General features: G+C 35.0%; 1 protein-coding gene across 3 annotated transcripts; it reads left to right on the top strand.

Annotated features, from left to right (window-relative positions):
- Positions 1-4,831: 4,831 nt before the first annotated feature.
- LOC117993931 (serologically defined colon cancer antigen 8 homolog) lies at positions 4,832-21,293 on the top strand. Of its 3 annotated transcripts, XM_069507293.1 has the most exons (17): positions 5,637-6,066; positions 7,132-7,246; positions 8,388-8,586; positions 9,221-9,339; positions 9,725-9,901; positions 10,604-10,741; positions 12,113-12,207; positions 12,719-12,872; positions 13,632-13,793; positions 14,655-14,760; positions 14,921-15,054; positions 15,308-15,412; positions 15,638-15,731; positions 16,206-16,323; positions 18,217-18,541; positions 19,110-19,195; positions 19,616-19,754. In XM_069507293.1, exons 1-16 carry the CDS (start codon positions 5,957-5,959, stop codon positions 19,182-19,184), a joined length of 2,226 nt encoding a protein of 741 aa, XP_069363394.1. In that variant the 5' UTR covers positions 5,637-5,956; the 3' UTR covers positions 19,185-19,195; positions 19,616-19,754. The 3 variants fall into 3 exon arrangements, with proteins under 3 accessions (XP_069363393.1, XP_069363394.1, XP_069363392.1); XM_069507292.1 differs by lacking the exons at positions 5,637-6,066; positions 18,217-18,541 and adding an exon at positions 4,832-4,909 and having other exon boundaries at positions 19,616-21,293; XM_069507291.1 differs by lacking the exon at positions 18,217-18,541 and having other exon boundaries at positions 19,616-21,293.
- The last annotated feature ends 545 nt before the right edge of the window (positions 21,294-21,838 follow it).

The raw sequence follows: 21,838 nt of genomic DNA, 5'->3' as shown, positions 1-21,838 counted from the left end.
CGGTGTATGGCACCAACTTGTACCTATCTGCATACCTTCTACGTTACAAATTACCTACAAAATCATATTTACAGTCAAAAAAATAGAACGCAATTCCGGCATCAGTTTTGCCCCTCCATTTTTATACCAACCTTCCAAGGTGCCTTCAAGCCTTCATCAATTATTATTATTATTATTTATTTATTATTTAATTAGAATGGCCATAAAGCCAATTACACTAATTAAACTAGGAGTACAAACTAACATAAACATACTTACAAAAATTGTTAAAATTATAAATTTTAAAAAGCAAAATTATAAATTTCAAGGCATCTTCTAGACAAACACGCTCCATCTTAGGCCACAATCATCACTTGCCAGCAAGTCTGAACTCTTATTGCAGCCAAACGCTAGTCTATAAATAAATAAAAAAAACGATCAACTGCACGCTGGCCCAATGCGGATTGGCAGACTTCACATACCTTTGAGAACATAATATGAAGAACTCTCAGGCATACAGGTTTCCTCACGATGTTTTGCTTTACCGTTAAAGCAATTGATATTTAATAATTGTTTTAAAAACGCACGTAACTCCGAAAAGTTAAAGGTGCGTGCCCGGGATCGAACCCGACTTCCCGCAAAGAAGGCTATCACCGATTATATTTGTACAGTACGCGGCAGAAAGTAATGTACATCGGCCTTTAGAATGACCTTTCGGCTTTGTAGAGTGTTGTCTCTGTCACTTATACCTATATGACGTTTTGTCGGTCTCAATGACAGGGACATCGCTCTACAAGTCTGCTATCTCCTTCTAAAGGTCGATGTACATTACCTTCAGCCGAGTACTCTACGTCAAAAAACGTTGCGTATACGAGTAGGTAGATGGGATGTAGACCACATAACGACCTCCCTGGCGCAGTGGTGAGCGCTGTGGTCTTAATAGTAGGAGGTCCCGGGTTCGATTCCTGGCAGGGGTTTGGAATTTTATAATTTCTAAATTTCTGGTCTGGTCTGGTGGGAGGCTTCGGCCGTGGCTAGTTACCACCCTACCGGCAAAGCCGTGCCGCCAAGCGATTTGTCGTTCCGGTACGATGCCATGTAGAAACCAAAGGGGTATGGGTTTAATAAAAACTGCCATACCCCTTTCAGGTTAGCCCGCTATCATCTTAGACTGCATCATCACTTACCACCAGGAGAGTTTGCAGTCAAGGGCTAACTTGTATCTGAATAAAAAAAAATAACGATGCCAACGTTCCCGGTTTCACGCTGTTCTGTGGTACTTACCAGAATGGTTTTCATACGAAAATAAACACTAGGTAGGTAGAGGTATTATTTATGTAGGAAAACCGAGAAAGTATGTTAACATAGCTCAGGTGCAAACCTGTGCCTAGCACAAAGATCGCGTGACTGCATTATGTGCTGTCCTTTTTGACGTTGACTTGAACTGTGGCTTTTACGGGATCTATTTACGATTTTACGTGCTTTAACGAATTTCAGTTAGGCACATCGATTTAAGGGTGCCAGCCAGGTAACCTCATAGTGTGCCTGGGTGCTGCTGGTCCCTTTTGAATTTGTCCGAGGGGAAGAGCAGTATGGGCCGGTGCGCCCCGGTAACATGGCTAATAATTTCTTTTTGGCGATTGTTGGCTATGGCTAATAACCTTTCAGGGGGGGGGGAGGTTTCTCCGCGTGTCCCTCTGACTGGCAGAGGGCACACTGGACGAGGCGAAGGATGGGACGCGGGGGGGAGACGCACATCGTTGGTGCGCCTCGGACGTGCAGTGGGGGACCTCGTAAGTGGGTCCCCGGTGGAGGGTCCGCCTCGGCGGACGTCACTGGCTGGGTCGCGGTTGATTGTTTCAGTGTTCCCGTGAGAGTTATACCACGTCCAAGAAATCGCCGGAAAAGTTAATTAGATATGCTAGTCCCAAATCTCGACTCTAGTATCATAAGGTCGGATGTGGATTTTTGCTACTTTTCAGGAGAGCCAAAACAAAAATGCTAGGGAAATCGGGTCATAATTTCTTAACTACTAGAGATACAATTTCAGTTGTTTTTGTAATATTTAACACTTAACTGTATCTATCATTAACCATTACTAGAAATACTTTATCATTAATAAATAAAATATAAACTCACAATTTCTTCAAAATGGACGATATGCGACTTTATGCTGGTAATATTCGTAACTGTGCTAAAAAATTGTGTGCATAAGTTGTAAACCGACTTTATGGCTGCAATTTTTACTATTACAAATTTGAAATAAAAGTCGGATCTATTACTTAATATTTCATAATACGTCTTAACTGATTATACATAAGTAATATTCGGACAAAAGATCACAGTAGTTATCTCACAAAAATCATTTAGGAGTTTTGTGCGATAGCAACAATGTACCTATCTGATTTTTCTGAAACTGATTAGTTAGATCTGAAACATAATAATTGCATTCGCCCGATAGTCTGACCATTGCATCCGTGTAAACCTTGTTACTTCTGAATGAATGAAAATAACATTTACAAATTCACAAATAAAGCCCATTAATTAAAAACAACGGCCAAAAATTGAAAAAAAAATACAAAGTAATTAGAAACCTACAGTGGGCCAAACATTTTTTGTGGAATTGCATACATTGCGGTTACATCAATATAGAAATCTAAAACATGCCAACATAGCCTGATTTTCCTTATAATGATTAGGTACGTAAAGTAAGAATGGAGGTCAGCAGGTACCTACTGCAAAAGTTGGTTATATTTTACAGTGGATAATGGTTTCTCATTATGTCGTATATTGGGCGAAAGCGGGGAAGAATTTTAAGTTTATATGTACCTATAACATACTAATGAAATACAAAAAAGTCTTCTTTAAAGTAGTTTTTATAAAATAATAACACCCAGCATTATTGCGTTAGTAGTAGCCAGGTAATATATTCCGAAATCTGAAAATCCCCGCCGTTCTTATTTTTTTTTTTGATATAACAAACGGTCCTGATATATCACCTTTGTAAAGGGATGTGGTCTTTAAAAATATGTTGTAGTGCCAAATCAAACTTATCAAAAAGTTTTGTTTCCTTCGCATGTTCTTGTAAACTGTGACCAATCTCTTAGTTTAGTAATCTGCATTGTTTTCAGCTGTTCCCTTTTTTATATTTGTGCATGGATGACATCTTACTCCACGTAGGTACATGTTGCATTTTAGCATAAAGCTTGTGATTTATCACCTTTTAGTGTGGTAATCCTTATAATAATCATAAGTAAGCCATAACGATTATCATGCTCCGATTATGACCGACACAATTATCAGACCACAAAGTCAATTCTTCAACAATTTCGAGAATACTTTGTTTCTTCTCTAGTAGATTAATGAAATAAGACAAGATACTGTTTTATTCCTTCCGCTGCAGCTGATGTTTTCAGACTACATTAAAGTAGCAACACTGCTGGTAGCATCATGAATCGTTTTTAAGGTGCAGAAACTACGCAGGTATAAGGATTTACTGTTAGTTAAATCCGGCATTGCCACTTTTGTAATAAAAAAAATACTTTCTGCTTTTTTGAAAATTCCATTGCTTCTGTTTCGACTGTTCTTTTTAACAGATACTTTTTTAAACTGTTTCTTTCGTGTTTTAGTTAAGTTTTTTTATTTTTTTTACTTTCACTTTTATTAGTTGTTTAATTAATAAATTAATTTATACTACATATATATTTAAATTAACATAATCTAAAGCTTCCTATAATTAGGAATGTTTCGTTAGAATCACTATCATCACATATTGTAGGTGCCTTATAATTTCTGCTCTCGATTAATATCAAAACCGATCGATTATAAGACGGGTAAAGAAGAAAAAATTTGATTAGGTACTCTAATTTTTTAAGGCTACCTTAAAAACTAGGGCAATAAATTTTTGAACTGATGATTTGAACTATGATTCATATAAAACACCATAAATGCACGGTTTTTGCTTAGTGGGGTATTATTATAATATATGTTTAGATTTCCATGGTGTGATTTTCGTGGTCCTAAAAGATTTTCTAGTCTACATTTTCAAAATGTCTTCAGCTTTATTCTGGCTCTTTACTTTTTTCCCGCAGTTTAGTCCAAAATTTTGGTGAAATAGGATGGATCTCTTACCTATTAATCACATCAACTTTAATGTAGTCACAAACAAAAAGCTTTATTTCAACTTACTTCCATGAATTTTATTGCAAAATTATTTATATTACAAGGCAAAAAGTCTTAAATGATTCACAGTCCAAATATTAATACAAAAAATTCGAAGCATAACATCTGTTGTGATTTTACCTAACAAAATTATTACATATTTTAGAAGCAGAAGTGCGTAACTGCAGTACCAGCTAGTATTACAAATAAACTTATTTCGTAGCATAATGGTCGAACTCAAAATACACCTATCATTTTTCTCCATTGCTTTGGTGCATACATACGCAAGTCAAAAAATATAGTTATGGTTCTCCAAATTTTTAGAATGTGTTCAGATACGACATTATGCATGTATTTATCTTTGCAACGAAAAGAGATAGAAATACTGGTGTCAGCTTGGCAGAAAGAGCCCGAAATGCTCATTACCTTTATGTAAAAAAGTGAGTTTGGTCGGAAGTACACATCCGACCTTATGATACTAGAGTCGAGAAATATTTCTCAAAAAACCAACCCCTAATTTTTTTGCCTGCCAAAGTTTTAACTAGGTTTAAACGTTTTATATATAACTCACGGTAATTTAGGTATATTCAACAGTAAATTACTTATTGCCATATTGCCGTGACTTATACAAAAGAAATGCTCGCGTGATCAGGAATGAGTTTTCCCTCCAAAACCCCGTAATGGCGGCATCTTCAGCAGCACGGCAGACACTGCCTGTCACGTAGGCTAGGAGCTGGCATCTTAAATACTAATACAGTTAATACATAAGGTAATTATTTAGGGTTAAGGTATGATTCCGAACTACGCTGCACGCAGCAGTGCTGCCGCAACAGTGCTGTCGCGGCACTACTGGTCCCCATACAATCTCTATAAGCTTATATGAGATTACATTCCGAGCAAGGCAGCAATGTTCCGCTACATTGCTGCCGCGACTAGTTAAGACTAGTAATAAATATTGCTGAGAGTTATAAGTGTAATAAAAATTTAACAATAGAATTCTTAAATCGTATTGGACCAAACAAGTATAATTTTTTTTGGTTCAATCAGAAAAAAAATTGCGTGATATTTGCCGAGACCCCCCTCTCTCCAACGTAAGATTAGATGAGATTTGACTCGACCCCCTCCCCCCCCTTAAACATCTCACGTAATTTATGGACGCCCCCCTACTGAAACGTTCACCACTAATTTACGATTCACAAAGTGGATTTACAAAAAGCAATAACTCTGTTGAAAGTTGAAAGTTTCATTTGCCATTACAAAAGTTTTCGAAAACAAAACTCTTCATTAAAAACTTCGTAAAAACAAAAACAAAAACAGACATGATCTTAGCCTATCCATTCCCATGGAAAACTACGTTGGAGTGAAAACCACAATCGTGCATCGTAAAGTGTGAGCGAGACAAAACACAGGAAGTGGAATTTTTATTTCAAAAAAGCTTCCATGCAATCATGGCGTCTTTGGCGGTCTTATTTTAAATTTCGAATCCGTGGGCGGGTGACATTTTGCCAGTGCAAAAAAAAAAATTTTTGTGGTTCTAATAATAGGGTATTTAATTAGTAGTTTGTTTCATAAATTAAAATGATTTAAAATGGATTTTTAACGCGTACATAAAAATATATATTTAAATATAGATTTCGTTCACTTTTACTGTATATTTTTGGTTCGATATTTTAAAGGGTTCTTTTATAGGTCGTGTTCGCAGAAAAAATTAAGTCGTAGGTAATTTTGTATTGATGTTTATTTTACCAAAAATAAAGAAGTATATTTGGGTTATATCTGGTCGTTTATCGAATTTGTTGTTTGATAAGTGCAAGGCATGGGCTCGAATAGTTTCCTAAAAGCGAAATCCGTGTACCGTACGAAGAGTGGTTCCAGTGGAGGCTCTGATAAGGACATGAACGGCAAACTTAAACGGTCAAAAATCAGGCAAGTATTTTATAGCTACTTACTAATTCATGAGAACCATTTTTAGGGTTCCGTACCAAAATGGTAAAAATTTAACCCTTATGGTGCGACTTTCTCCGTCCATCTGTCACAGTCGATTATTTCAATAACCATGAAACTCGTTTCTTGTGTCTAAATTCAAAATTCAAAATAAATTATTCTTATTCTTATTCTTATGAAAGAATAGGTATGATTTTAAATATAAATAAATAAAAAGTTAGTCAACTTGGCGTCTTTAAAATTTAGGTAGACGTACCTTTTCAGCCGAAATCACAACTTTAAAGAAATTAATTATTAATAGGTAGTTAGACAGTTTTTTCTAGGTCCAGTTTCAGTTTTTTTTGTTTTTGAATGTTACACAAGCACAGAATATATAATAATACTACTTACTAAAGTTTGTTGTATTCAATATGCATAGACCTATAAGGTAGGTACGTCACGTTTCATGCATAGATGTATAAATACTCGTTGTGTGTTGATAAGTCAGTTTATCTTTTTAATTGTATTTTATTAGCAACAAGCATAAAAATTTCAAAATACAAGAGTCTAAGCACAGCCTTGTTTCGTTAAACTGTGGCCTAAGGTTAGGCTTAGGTCGGTACCTAAGCCTAACCTTAGGCCACAGTTTAACGAAACAAGGCTGTGCTTAGACTCTTGTATTTTGAAATTTTTATGCTTGTTGCTTGACTTAGGACTAAATACGCTGGGTATTCCTGAGGATTGCCTAGGCCCTAGTGCAATCATTTTTTGGACTATAGCATATACAAGTAGGTACATTACGAATTTGAACTCACTATAGAAGAACTTACTCTTAACCACAAATCCATAAAGGACCGTAAGGTAACCAAGCAATAAAATTGTTTATCATGACAAGTAACCATAGCAACCGTGTAATCGATAGTCCGCAATAAAAAAAACATTCACTCGACGAGCGCAATGCGACGCAGAAGGAGTTCCGATTTCAATATTTAATTTTCTTTTTTAATTTTCTTTTTTACAATGTAACTCTAGATTGTCTATGATGTATAACCCGTACTTTTCGCGTAGGCGGCCGGTGAAGATGAACGACTATGGAATGAAGAGGATTCCGGATTACACAGAGTTGGCCTACAAAGAAGCGGTGTCGAAGCTGAGATACTTTTTATCGGGGAACGCACCAAGCGTAAGTTTAGTTCATAATATCCTTCCACATAGATTAATTATTGGTCTCGCTATGCCTTAGATGAATGTATACTATCTCTATGCGCCATGCTTCCTTATTTAAAAAAAAGGTCTTAAAAATATTAATATTTGGAATGTGGAATTTTATTTTTATTCCACACGGGAACTAGGTACTAGAAGATAAAATAAAATTGTAAAATATTATTTTTATTGACTGAAAATAAATAAATAAAAAAGCATATAAAATTAGATTTCATAAATTGTTAATTAGGTTAAAAGATATTTAGTAAAGTACGACATACGTACGTATTGTATAAAAGCTCTTTAAAAAAATTAAGATTTAAATAAGTTTAATTAAAAAATTTAAGCATAATAATATTCAAGATAAATACAACCTTTTAGTTAGATTAAAAACAATCGATTCTTTATCGCCATGGTTGATAGAGATAGGTACATTGGGGCTTAGGCTGCGTAGGTTGTTTCCTATCTGATAACGCGTCAACAATTATCAAGTGGTTCATCATCATCATCATGATCAACTCATCGCCGGCGTACTACTGAGCAGGGGTCTCCTCTCAGGATGAGAAGGGTCATAGTCCGCTATGCTGGCCCAGTGGGGATTGGCAGACTTCGTACCTATACAACTTTGAGAATATTATGGTTAAATCTCAGGCATGCATTTCCTCATGATGTTTTCCTTCACCGTTAAAGCAAGTGATTGCGTGCCCGGGATCGAACCCCCGACCTCCGATTAGAAGGCGGATGTCCTAACCACTAGGCTATCACAGCTTTACTTCATTATACTTACGTATTTGTATTTACTAATTTAAGCTATTTTACAAAGAGTAGGTAATTAATTAATTTACTTTGATCGATTTAATAAATTTATCTACTTGTCTAAAATTTTCCTAAATACCTACTATTGAAAATTTATTTAATAGGAAGCCAACGGTAGGTATACAAAGAAATATTTTTTATATCTAAACTAAAAGTAAAAAAAAACAATATTAAATTAAAACTAAAAAAAATATTCCTAAATTATTTAAATAATTATTAATTTATTTAAATTTAATTATATACTACTTCACAGTAATAGTCTTCATACAGTCCAAAAAAAACTTTTAAGTTCAATTCCTATGCAGGTACGTAGCTATGGTGGTTCGGCATCTATCAAGAACCTCGACGAATCTGACGGCGATCTCGACAAGAAGTACTCTACATCCTTCAATACTCTCTCAGAGTACAAACCGCGGCCAAGACTCACCGCCAAGTATGCTACACTGTACGCCGACAGCCTGCACAACTATAATGCGCCACCACAACCTACCATCACTACCACTGGTAAGACTGACTTTTAAACAAAGGGAATATATAAACAGAGGCCAACCGCCAAGTCTCATTGCCATGCTACACTGTACGCCGACAGCCTGCACAACTATAATACGCCACCACAACCTACCATCACTACCACTGGTAAGACTGACTTTTAAACAAAGGGAATATATATAAAGAGGCCAACCGCCAAGTCTCATTGCCATGCTACACTGTACGCCGACAGCCTGCACAACTATAATACGCCACCACAACCTACCATCACTACCACTGGTAAGACTGACTTTTAAACAAAGGGAATATATAAACAGAGGCCAACCGCCAAGTCTCATTGCCATGCTACACTGTACGCCGACAGCCTGCACAACTATAATACGCCACCACAACCTACCATCACTACCACTGGTAAGACTGACTTTTAAACAAAGGGAATATATAAACAGAGGCCAAGTCTCATTGCCATGCTACACTGTACGCCGACAGCCTGCACAACTATAATACGCCACCACAACCTACCATCACTACCACTGGTAAGACTGACTTTTAAACAAAGGAGATATGCATACAGAGGCCAAAGTCTCACTACCAGGTATGCTACACTGTACGCCGTCAATTAATATAAATTTAATTAATATGGTTGTAGCGCCACCACAACCCGCGACGGCGGATCTGTCCGGCGGCACCAACCCTGACGTCATCAACTTCATACAGAAGCAAGAAGAATACATCGAGCAGCTCGAACGCGAGAGTCAGTATTGCAGGGTACGTTTATCATGATCAAGTTCACTACTGAAAATGGGTCTCATCTCAGATTAAGAAGGATTGGCCATAGTCTACCACGCCGACCAAGTATGGATTGGCAGACTTCAGACACCGTTGAGAACATTATCGAGAACTCTCAGGTTTACTAAATTTGTTTTAAACGCACATAGCTCCGAAAAATAAGAGGTGCGTGCCCAGGATCGATCCCAGGACTCCCCGACTAGGAGGTCGACGTCTTAAGACCTGGGCGCGTTTGGAACCCTCGTAGCTTTGACTTTGACTTTGAAAGTGATCCTATAAGGGTTCCGTTTTTCCTTTTGTGGTACGGAACCCTAAAAAACACTTCATTTTATTACTACAGTCTAGACCCTATTCTCAATCGCAGGATGAACTCAACAACCTCCTCGGCAAAGTCAAAGAAGTGATATCAGAGAACGAGCATCTGCACGAAGCGCAGAAGAACAAACTGATCTCTCGAATGTTTCACTCTTACAACGCTGGATCCGAGACCGATGAGTTGGATGACCTGGGAGATAGCACTGGATTGGATAGTGATAATAAGGTAAATATGATCTTTGTTGGAAAAATACAAAGAATCAGGAAATTTAAGATTTAAGTAATAAAAACTTCAAATATATAAAACTAGTTATAATATTTGTATGTTTTAATTTAATATTTTAAGTACTTTTAATTTAGATTTAAGTTTATTAAATTGTATGTTGTTGTTAGGGAAGTAGTTATAAAAAAAAATTTCTTTGTAATACTTGTGTTAAATTGAATTAAATAAATATTACAAATATAATAATATATTAATAATAATATTCTTGTAACTAAACATATCACTTCAAGGCTGTATTGGTAGCGCGTTATTATTCAAATTTAAAAAAAAATTGGTACGATAAAAAAAGTTATAATATATTATGATTAAGAAGAATAAGAAGACAAAAGTAAAATGCCGACAGTAAATTTTAATTTAGTTAAATAATAATCGGATCGCTATTAATCCAAAAATACTCAATTCGAAAGCCTTTCCTTAATTTTCTTAAAAGAAAGAAGATGAGATAATAGCGATCCGATAATATTTAAAGATACGAATAACCTCGTAAAAATTAATGAAATGAAGAAAAATATTTTACTTTTAAAAGAGTTGCTGTGATTTCAAAAACAAATTCATCATTTTGCTCTGGTTTAATAATCATGAAAATTATTATACCTAGGTACCTATTTATCTACCTATCTATTTTTCAATAAAATGTTGTTCCAGATTTCTCCGTCTAAAACTCGTCGGACTACTAAACCCCGATCCACAAAACTTGAAGGACCTAATATTGTCTTCGAATCCCGTATCTCTGAATTGGAAGCTCAATTGACGCAAGCTAAAATAGACCTTAAGAAGGTGCAGGTAAGTACATTTTGTTTAAATTTATAAAACAATTTTTTTTGAATTTGGACAAAATACTTACGTGGAATTAATGATAACTGAGCTTTACAATTGCACGCTGCTATAAATAATATATTTTTATTTAAAATTATAAAAATAATGATAAATCTTTATTTGTTCCAATTAGGTACAATTATTTTGCTTAAAATTACCCTCGACCCCCAAACTAGGTTAACCCGTGTCATGGGGGTCAGTCTCTTCCCAGATGTGCAATGACGATTATTATGTTTACATTAGAGTGTGTATGAGCGCGCGTGTGTTTCGGTGTATGGGTTTGTGTATGTGTGTGTGTGTGGGTGTGTGTGTGTTTGTGTGTAAGTGTGTGTGAGTGTGTGAGTGTGTATATTCCTATTATAATTAGGTATTATTCCGAAAAGGAATCTGGGTATTGGCTGCATGCCTTGCCATCAAAAAATCTCGGCACACTTTTAGATAACGAAAGTTTTCGTGTGGCTCTAGGTCTCAGATTGGGAACACCACTGTGCCATCAGCACAGATGTCCGTGTGGAAAAGAGGTTGATAAATTTGGAATCCACGGACTCTCTTGCCAAAGCAGCTCTGGTAGGCTTTTTAGGCATGGCTCTCTTAACGATACAATTAAAAGAGCTCTTGCCACCATAAATATTCCTGCGCTCATTGAGCCGGCAGGGATTAGTCGGGATGATGGCAAGAGACCTGATGGATTGACGCTGGTTCCCTGGGAACGGGGACGGGCGCTAATGTGGGACGCAACTTGCGTTGACACATTGGCCCCGTGTCATATCAGGAAGACAGCATCAAGACCGGGAGCCGCATCAGAAACAGCTGAAAACGGCAAGCGGCGCAAGTATGCCTCTCTTATAGAGAGTTACATTTTTGTGCCGTTTGCCGTGGAGACCCTGGGGCCATGGAGTCTTAGTGCAAAAATTTTTTTACGAGACATTTCACCGCGATTAATAGCCTCATCTGGTGACAGAAGGGCTGGCTCATTTTTTGCGCAACGGATCAGCCTGGCTGTCCAGCGCGGAAATGCAGCCAGTATTCTTGGCACCATTCCACGCGGTCATGATTTATATAGTAATTAGATAAGGCTAGCTTTAAGTTTTATTGTAATATTATACATGTAAAAATCGGTATTAATGAATTAACGAATTCGATTTTCAGTAGCTCATAGTCATAATTTAGGTTATTAACATGTTCTTCAGTTTATTACTAAGTCCGAATATATTAATCTTCTTAGCATCAATAACCCAATAAGAAAACAATAATTAAGTATTTGAGCTAAAAGATTTAAAAATCTGAAGATTAGAAATTGCTAAACTAATATTTATGGATGAGTATAATATGTTTTAGGATGAAAACAATGAAAATAAACGCAAACTTGCCAACGGTCTTGTGGATTCCACGTGTCTTGATGGCTTCAAGAGACAAATTGATAATTTGCAAAGGTAAAAGTATTTAAATGGAGAACATTTTTGAGACTGCTACTATTGCAGATATCTAATAAAATATCTGATAAGATAATTTACTACACCCAAATTTATGTCTCAGGGAAATGAGGATATTAGGGATTTCACTAATTTTCTTAAGATATCACAATGTGTCGGACGAAGCCGAATAATCGCATCCGATTGTTATCTCTCAAAATATTGAAGATAGAATAGGGATACGGGTTTTTAATGGAATTTTGTGATATCACTAGAAAATTTGTAAAATTACTGACATACTTGTACCTACATCTATATATAAAAGGAAAAGGTGACTGACTGACTGACTGACTGATCTATCAACGCACAGCTCTAACTACTGGACGGATCGGGCTGAAATTCGGCATGCAGATAGCTATTATGACGTAGGCATCCGCTAAGAAAGGATTTTTGAAAATTCACCCCCTGAGGGGGTGAAATTAATATAATAAGAGAAAAATCAATATTAAAATTGTGAACTAAACACTTGCAGGGACAAATCGGCTCTAGAGTCTCAGATAGCTAAGCTGAAACTGAGCTTAGAGCGTCAGGATGGAGATGACAAATACAAAAGAGGTTCAGATGCTGTGGAGAACCAACTCAGAGAAGAGAGAAACAACTTGGAAATGGAGTTACGACGACTAAAGGTATTGGAATATTTTAGTTCCGTTTGCCGTGGAGACCCTGGGGTCGTGGAGTCTTAGTGCAAAAAATTTTTTTACCAGACATTTCACCGCGATTATTAGCCACATTTGGTGACAAAAGCGCTGGCTCTTTTTTTGCGCAACGGATCAGCATGGCTGTCTAGTGCAAAAATACAGCCAGTATTCTTGCCATGCGGGCATGATTTATAATTAGATAAGGCTAGCTTAAGGCTTACTTGTAATATTTTCTATTAAAAAAAACCTAAATGTAATAGAAATACAAATAAAAATAAAAATAAGTAGAAATATTTTGAACATGAAATTTTACAAGTTGTAGTTGTTTTACAAATTTTGTAAGTTAGTGATATAATTAATAAGAAATAATTATAGTTAGGTAAACCTAATATCTACAACAAATGCTGTAAAATTCATAATCTCAAATTTTAAACTAAACATTACCTGAAAGAGTAAACAAATCGCATCTACTTAAGAAAAAGCAAAGAACGTTAAGAAAAAGAAGGTATGTATAATCTTATACAGCTTTGTTTTAAAATCAAATCAAATCAAATCAAATCAAATATTCTTTATTGCACATGTGGGTATGTATGTATATACAGATGTTACAGTTATTAAAGTTTCACCACAAATAGCCATATTATGGCATGCAAAAAATAAAAACTAAAACCGTGATCGTGAACTTACTGACTTAAATTACAATTGAAATATTGTGTACAGTAAATATTGTGTAAATATTGTGTACAGGATGATTTAGCAAAGGAACGAAGTAAAGTGCGTGACTTGGCCGGCGAGGGTACGCGTAGAGCCATTCAAGAGAGAAGTGCTGCAGAACAACGTTATAACGCACATTTCGATGAGCTACAGAATGACCTGGCGGCGCAGTACGACAATGTATCTAAATTACAGGTAAACACTAAACCTTAATTCAATATCTTATCTAAATATATAAAAGGAAAAGATGACTGACTGACTGATCTATCAACGCACAGCTCAAACTAGTGAACGGATCGCGCTGGAATTCGGCATGCATATAGCTATTATGATGTAGGCATCCGCTAAGAAAGGATTTTTCTCAATTCAACCCCTAAAGGGTTAAAATAGGGACTTGAACTTTGTATGAAACTCTGTCAGTTTTGAAGTTAGAATTGCGAAATTTTGCAATTTACACTAATCTGTACCTATATATAAAAGGAAAAGGTGACTGACTGATTGACTGACTGACTGACTGATCTATCAACGCACAGCTCAAACTACTGGACTGGTGGTAGGTAACCCTAATGGTGTTATATAGGGGTTTGAAATTTGTGTAGTCCACGGGGACGAAATCACGAGCATAAGCTAGTCAAATATAAGTGTTAGAAAAAGTAAAGCATCAGAACATCCTAGATAAGACTAAAATAAAAATAAAATCACTTTAATTCAAACAGAACCCTCGAATAAACAAATGCTACGTATGTTTGTTTATTTAAGTTGATAAAGAACATAAGTATTGCCAATTTAAATTTTTAAAATGTAGAAAATATTTCTATCTCTAAATCTCTATCTTTAGATATAATTAATGTACTTTAGTTGACGCATTTTACACGGAGTCGTCGAGTTATCTCTCTGTTTCGCTCGCACTTACAGGTCGTAGGTAAGTGCGAGCGAAACAGACAGATAACTCGACGACTCAGTGTAAAATGCGTCAACTAAAGTACGACGTCAACTATAATGATTTAGATTCTTAATAGGTATCGTTTTGATCATAATATACTTTTGAATTATCAGCTGGATTTAGAGAGGCAACGGCGTGAAGAAAACGACCTCAAACGTGAATTGTCGATGAAGAATGCTGCTGTGGAAGAATTGAAGATGGAACTTAAGAATAAAACAGGTAATAAAACAATATGACAATTGGCTTCTAAAACTACTAATTCACATCTAGATAGCTATAGGACTTAAACTATCAAAAATACAATAATACTATTAAAAACACTAAATTATCAAAAACTATAGAAAAACTAGACAAATTGATAGAAAAAAATTTCTTTTAGCATCTCTGCAAGCGGATTTAGCACAAGCTTATGCGGAGAAAGCATCGCTAGAAGAAGAGCTAGCAAGCGCTCGGCTCGCTATTGAAAGACACCAGCGTCAAGCCAAGCATGAGACTAATCGGCTTAATTCAGAAGTAAGTCTATTATTGGATACTTGTGGCTCTACTTCTAGACAACCACAACTCATAACGATAAAATTATTTAATCAAACATGATTGTCGTCAAGTGAAAGCCTAGGCATAGTTGCATTAAAAAAAAAACAGAATTTGATTATTGCACAGGTGTGCCTCTTTGGGATATCGTATATAATTAAGCTTTTCATTCCGTTTGCATTTCTGTTAAAATAATAACTACCTACTTTAACTCAAATGTTATTATTTTCTGTAGATACAGTCGCTTCGTCAACGTTTAGATCGAGCTGATGCAGATTTGGTCCATTCACGTCGAGAAAATTTGCGTTTATCGGAACAAATATCTAATCTGGAGAAGGAGGTATGAATTTTTTTTTTAAATTTACTAATCATTATAACTTAAATGATCGACGAAAAAAAACAATGAAACATTATAAAAACTCGATATTGGTATTAAAACTACTAATCATCGTGATAATACAAGTATACGATCAATTTGAAATTTAAATAGGTATTAACCTTAAGAAATAAAATAAGTAAGAGATAGAAAGATGTATTTAAGAAAAAGCATATTTCCTATCTACAGTTGAACATGAAGAACTTAACTCCGATATCACCTGAGAAGAAGAAAAAAGAAAAAGAACTTTCATCAATGCTAGAATCCATGGAGAATAAGCATGGTAAGTTCAATGGTTGTTTAGATCAAAATTTTTAAATTAGGCCTCAAAAGCTATCGCTTTCTTGACTAGAACTACCTATTTCCTCTATAAGAAAAAGTAAAATACAGAAATTTGCCTCAAGTATTGAAGTACCTATCCACAATCATTCATTGGGTAAACTATTGATGTTTTGAAAGACTCCATCTTTCTTTTAAATTCTACACTTCAAAACATTTATAATTTACCCTTTCATTATGGCGCTTGCATGAAATTTCATAGTTGAAAGGGCTTGATTCTTTCTTAACTTCAATAGTTTATTCATCAGATTGTTCATTGCCTCTTAAAATTTCATCTTCTGCTAATTAAACTTTATCGAATACTTAAATAACTTTTGGAAAAGAATTACTAAGTTTAGTTTCTCTTTTGGAAAGTTAGTGGTTGAAATTCTCGGTTCAGTTTTGCGAAGGGTTTTAGCGAATTAATTTGGTTCCACAGCTAAGACCGTGGCTGAGCTGGAGTCCATGATACAATCACAAAACAGTCTGATGGAGAAACTCACCAGCGAATGTCGTTTGCTTACAGACAAGCTCGACGACGCAAATCGTAGGCACAAGTACGAAATATTTTGAACTTTAATTGCATGCAAATAATTTTTAAATTTCTTTGAACATTCTGAAGCACTTTGACTCTTTCGATATCAGTTTTACATTGCCATCATTACCCATCTCACTCTTACCGAACATTGAGACCAACGTAGCTCAAAAGATATAAATACTCAAACAATAAACATAGCTCAAAAATTATAAGCAATTGAACTTGAAATAGTTTGGTCAATTTTGACCATGTTGGCCCAATGTTGGGATACAAATATAATGATATCCTAACGTCGTGCTGTGTTTTTATTGGTGACAGGCAGAGCGCAGAGTCGCAGCCGTACAGACGAACCAATCAGAACACAGCGCGACCATTCAAGATCACGAGAATCACCAATCACGACTCACCGTTCGGCGAGGCGCCACGCAAGAGAGTCCGATTCGTCGAATAACTATGCGCCAATAATTGTTGGCCCATTGACGACCAATCAGGATCTCACTAATACTCATGGGGAGAAAATCTATAATCTGCCACTGATGATTCAACAGCCCTTTTTACGGGAGAAAAAGGAGCCAATTAAAGTTGACATCAGCGTCAAACTTATCCCAAGACCAAGGAAAAGAGATAAAAAGAGACGTGAATCGCATGTCGAAGAAATTGTTTCTCCAGATAGGAATAAGGGTGTTAAAAATGTTATTAGTATGGAAGTCACTGATAGAAATGTTCACGTTTTAAAAGAAAGTGTAGAAATTGTTGATGTTAAAAATAAGGAATGCACGGATTCAACTGAGAGTGATAAAAATAGCGCGGTAGTAAATGCAAGCAGTGAAGAAAATATTGCAGATAATTTACCAAAAAGTCCAGTAAATTCTAAAAATATAACGCAAGATAAGCCACCAAATGTAATTGAATCTGAAGACATGTCGCAAGACAAAACAATGGAAGACGTAGGAGCTGATAATGACAAAGTTGATAATGAGAGTAATCTAGAAAAAGATTTGGTTCCTTCAAATAATGTAGATGCTGTAAATGAAACAGTATCAAAAAATGAATCAGAACAAGTTCTGGATGCGAATATGGAACAATAATTACGATCATGATTTCCTTAAATATTTCTACCTTTTTAGTGTTATTTTGTTGAATAATATAATATTAGTATTGATGTTGCTTAAGCTGCTTTAAATGTTGTTGCTTTCTTTATTAGAATATTTGTTATGCATAATGATGATAGTATACTATATTTTATATTTATATTTACTATACAAATAATAATTGTGCAATATTGCTTTACTTCATGTGCAATAATTTATGAATTTATTATTACGTTTATGAATTCAATTGTTGGTTTACCAAAACATGTGCAATATAATACCTATAATTGACAACTATTGATCAATTTTGATATCTAATAATGTTATTCTTTAACATTAATTAATTTTCATGTTTTAATTAGTATCTATTTAATTATTTAAGCTTAATGGGTAATGATAGCAAGTTTCAAATAATAAATGTAATGAATACTAATGAAACAAATATTATTTGAGCTTTTAACATTTAGATTTTAGACAACGGCGAAAATGAAAACCACGAAAATAATTTATAACTGTAGAACATGGAAGGATCAAGTTGTTTTGAAATGTCATTTTTTGGAGAGTGATAAAAAATTATAAATTTTTTTATTTTCATACATTTTGATATTTCCGCTTAGGTACGTCGAAAAGATTTCGTTAAAGGACTTTTTCATTTTCTTCACAGTAAATTTCAAGCTTTGAATTGTACTATGGTTAATTATTACGAGACTGTGCTTCATTAATATTTATAGTCACTCAAGCCGTTGTCTAATTTTATAATTTGATTATGATGAGACACATTAGATTCAAACACTCATACACCCACAAACATTCTCTTTCAGAATGGAAAAGTCACAGTTGCTTTGCAGAAATTCAGAACTTATGAGAAAACTGAGAAACTTATGGTCTTCTCATAAAAAATACTGCACAACCACCATAGCACCTTATCGAAGCTACACCCCCCTCAGTGGGTACCCAAGTAGCACAAGCTATGACTTAGACCGCACTTACATGACCTCCACTCCTCAAACGTATAGAAATAGATTTAGAGGTGCTAATGGATATAGTTATACTGGTCGACTTAAAGATGAAATTGGTAATTTGAGCAGAAATTTAAGTGATCTCTCACTAGATAAAATAGGCGATTCTGATGATGATCCTATTAAGGTAAGTAAGAAACAAAACATTGTAATAGGAAAATGAATAACCGTAGTTTGGATGTATTAGAGTAATTTAGTGCATGGTTGATTTTTTTGCTTCCAATAATTTATCATTCTAGTAAATAATCATAAGAATATTTGTTTAATTTTAAACAGTGAAACGTTAATAGCAACGTCTATAATTATTGTGCCTAAAAATATTAAACAAAACTGAAAACATTAATTAATAGGTACCTACATATAAAAATAACGTAAATTCTACTGTACAAAATATAATCAAAACTAAACTGACAGGACTTAAAGAAGCTGTTTTAGCTGCAGGAATGTGAAAAAGCATCTTTTAGTTTTGTTGGTTCATACTTCATAGTATAACTCAATTAGCTGGATTGTATTTTCCTGATTGTAAATATTTCTCATTATATTATTATAATCATGAGTGTCATATTTTGTCGTGTGTATATAAACTATATTGCAACAATTTCATTCTTTATAATATCTGTGCCAATTACTATATTTGCACGTATTCGTGTGGCACTTGAGTGTGTGCGTGTCACCACGTGTGTGTGTGTGTTCAGGAACGAACTGGCAACTCTGCAGCGTCAAGTAGAGCATCTCGGCCGATCCCTGCAGACTCCACCGCACCCACCTAGCAGTTATCAAGGTATGTGGTTAAGACGTTCCCGACCAAATTGTTTGCACCACACTGGTCTCCTGTGCTCTGCACATGAGTTTCAGAATTCAGAAGTTATGTATGAATACCTATTTTCATAATAAAATCAAATTTTGATTTTTTAATCTTTGGAAATTAATCAAGGTCTGCTTATTGAGCTCTATATTGACTTTTTAGATTTATATTGCGTTTATATAGAACCTTGTATTTGTGCAATTGAATTAAATTGTTTTAAAGTGTGTAGAATCTGGCTATCTAAAAATGAGTTGATAAATGCATTTTTCGAGAGAATTAACGAAACTCAAATTATTTCACTTGACGATTTTATTGATCTTTTAAATATTTCGCTCAGAGTCAATCATTCATAACCATTTAAAAAAATTACTGACTATTATAATAATTTATTTTCAGCACCTACCTCGCACACACCCGCAGCCAGCAGAATACCACATACCCAACCCGGTTCCGGACCAAACTATACCGGAACTGAGCCCGCCGGAGACACCGCATTCAGAGACCACAGAGTCGATACAAACGTCCAAAGAAACCACCCTGCATCAGGAGGTATAACTCAAGAAACCAGTAATGCTAAAGGCAATTATCATACAGAAAATCAGCAAATAAATCCACAAGAATACGTCAGTCAAGAAGCCCACATAATCGCAGAACCAAATTACAATAAACAACAAGTCAAACCACAAAAAAAGTTGTCAAAACAAAATTCAAGAGAGTCAATCGGTAGAGAAGAAAAAGTTTTACGTAAACAACTTTCTAGAGATGTGATACCACCTGTACCACTTAACATGGAAACTAACGATACGGGACATATTATTTCAAATGTTAAAAATAAAGAATATGATACAAACGTCAATACAGGAGAGATCGTTGAAAATATACAAGGTAATATAAATGACATGGAACAAGAACAAGTTGAATATGTTACTCAAAATAAACCAGTAGAAGAGGAACTTAGACAACAGTATGACAATCAACAATATGGCGCAGAAGATTATCAGAATTACGATCCAAATTATGAACAACAACAACCAAATTACGAACAGTCAGACCCAAACTATATACAGCAACAACCAATTTACGAACAGCCAGATCCTAATTATGAGCAACAACAACCACATTATGAACAGCCAGATCCTAATTATGAACAGCAACAACCACATTACGAACAGCCAGATCCTAATTATGAACAGCAACAGCCAAATTACGAACAGCCAGATCCAAATTACGAACAGCAACAACCAAATTACGAACAGCCAGAGCAAACTTATGAACAACCGCAATACACTGAGCAATATGAAAACTACGAGCAGTATCCTCAACAATACGTAGATCCTAATGCTCAGTATGAAGGTCAATACGAAAATTATCCTACAGATGGAAATCATACAGAACAAGCTTATGATAATACGCAATATAATCCAGAATATACAGAACAGCAATATTCTGAAAACGTTCCTGAACAAACAGTCAAATCTACAGATAATCTACAACCTAATAAAATGCCACAAAACTTAAAAAAAGATAGTGTTCAACCTACAAAAATGCCACAAGATTTAAAAAAAGATAGTGTTCAACCTACTAAAACGCCACAAAATTTAAAAAAAGATAGTACACCCAAAGAAAAAGTAGCTAGCCAAAGATAGCGTTTAAAACTTAGTTAAGAAATTCGTTTATTTTACGTGCAATATTTTTGTTGATCTTAGCTTTAGTTTTGTTGTAAGATTTTTAATATTTGCGATTTCTTTATGTAGGTACCTAATTATGTAAAAGCTTTTGATGTTAGAAATATTACAAAAAATTGAAAAGATTTATTTAAGTTTTTTTTCATTACATTACATAGAAAAGATTCATTAGATCATCTGACATACTTTAGCTCTTAGTTGTAGAATATGTATTTTTTTCATTGGTAGGTAACTCTGGAGATAACATGATAAATAATTGTTATTGGTTTTAAAGTTAAGTCGATCATTTCAATTTTCTGTAACTAAATAAAGAATTTTTAATATAGACGTCGTATCGAGTCATTAAATAATAACAATTTTATGCTCAATACAATAGAGTTTATAGACAATAATAATTGTGTTTTATTTTGTCTTTTAATTTATAATTTTAATTAAATGTTCTAATGCGGACCTCTAGACTGCAGCGAAGCCAAAAGGGAGGGTTATTATAATAACTGTTTGTATTGTATTTATGTATGTCCGTCCCTATAACCGCTCGTAACTACTCAACGGCTCAACCGATTTTGATTAATGATACGTCTTGATGGTGTGAGGTCTCTGGGTAAATACTATAGAGTACGTTTCCCTATACGTATGCTATAGGACCTACCTACCTGCCAAATTTTATGATTCTAGGTCAACGGGAAGTACCGTACTAGGTTTCTTGACAGACAGACAGAGAGACAAAAGTGATCTTAAGTATAAGGGTTCCTTTTTCCTTTTGAGGTACGAAACCTTAAAAACTAGAATCATCATCATCATGACGAACCCATCGCCGGCTCACTACGAGCTCGGCTCTCAAAACGAAAAGGGTTTGCCGTTTGATGGCCGTATGAATTGGCAGACTTCACATAATATATTTGAGCACATTACATATTTGAGCTCTCAGGCATGC

Source organism: Maniola hyperantus, chromosome 25, assembly GCF_902806685.2.
Source record: "Maniola hyperantus chromosome 25, iAphHyp1.2, whole genome shotgun sequence".
In the NCBI taxonomy this organism is placed as follows: Eukaryota; Metazoa; Arthropoda; class Insecta; order Lepidoptera; family Nymphalidae; genus Maniola; species Maniola hyperantus.
The sequence above is the reverse complement of the archived record's forward strand: the minus strand, read 5'-3'. Positions and strand labels throughout refer to the sequence as shown.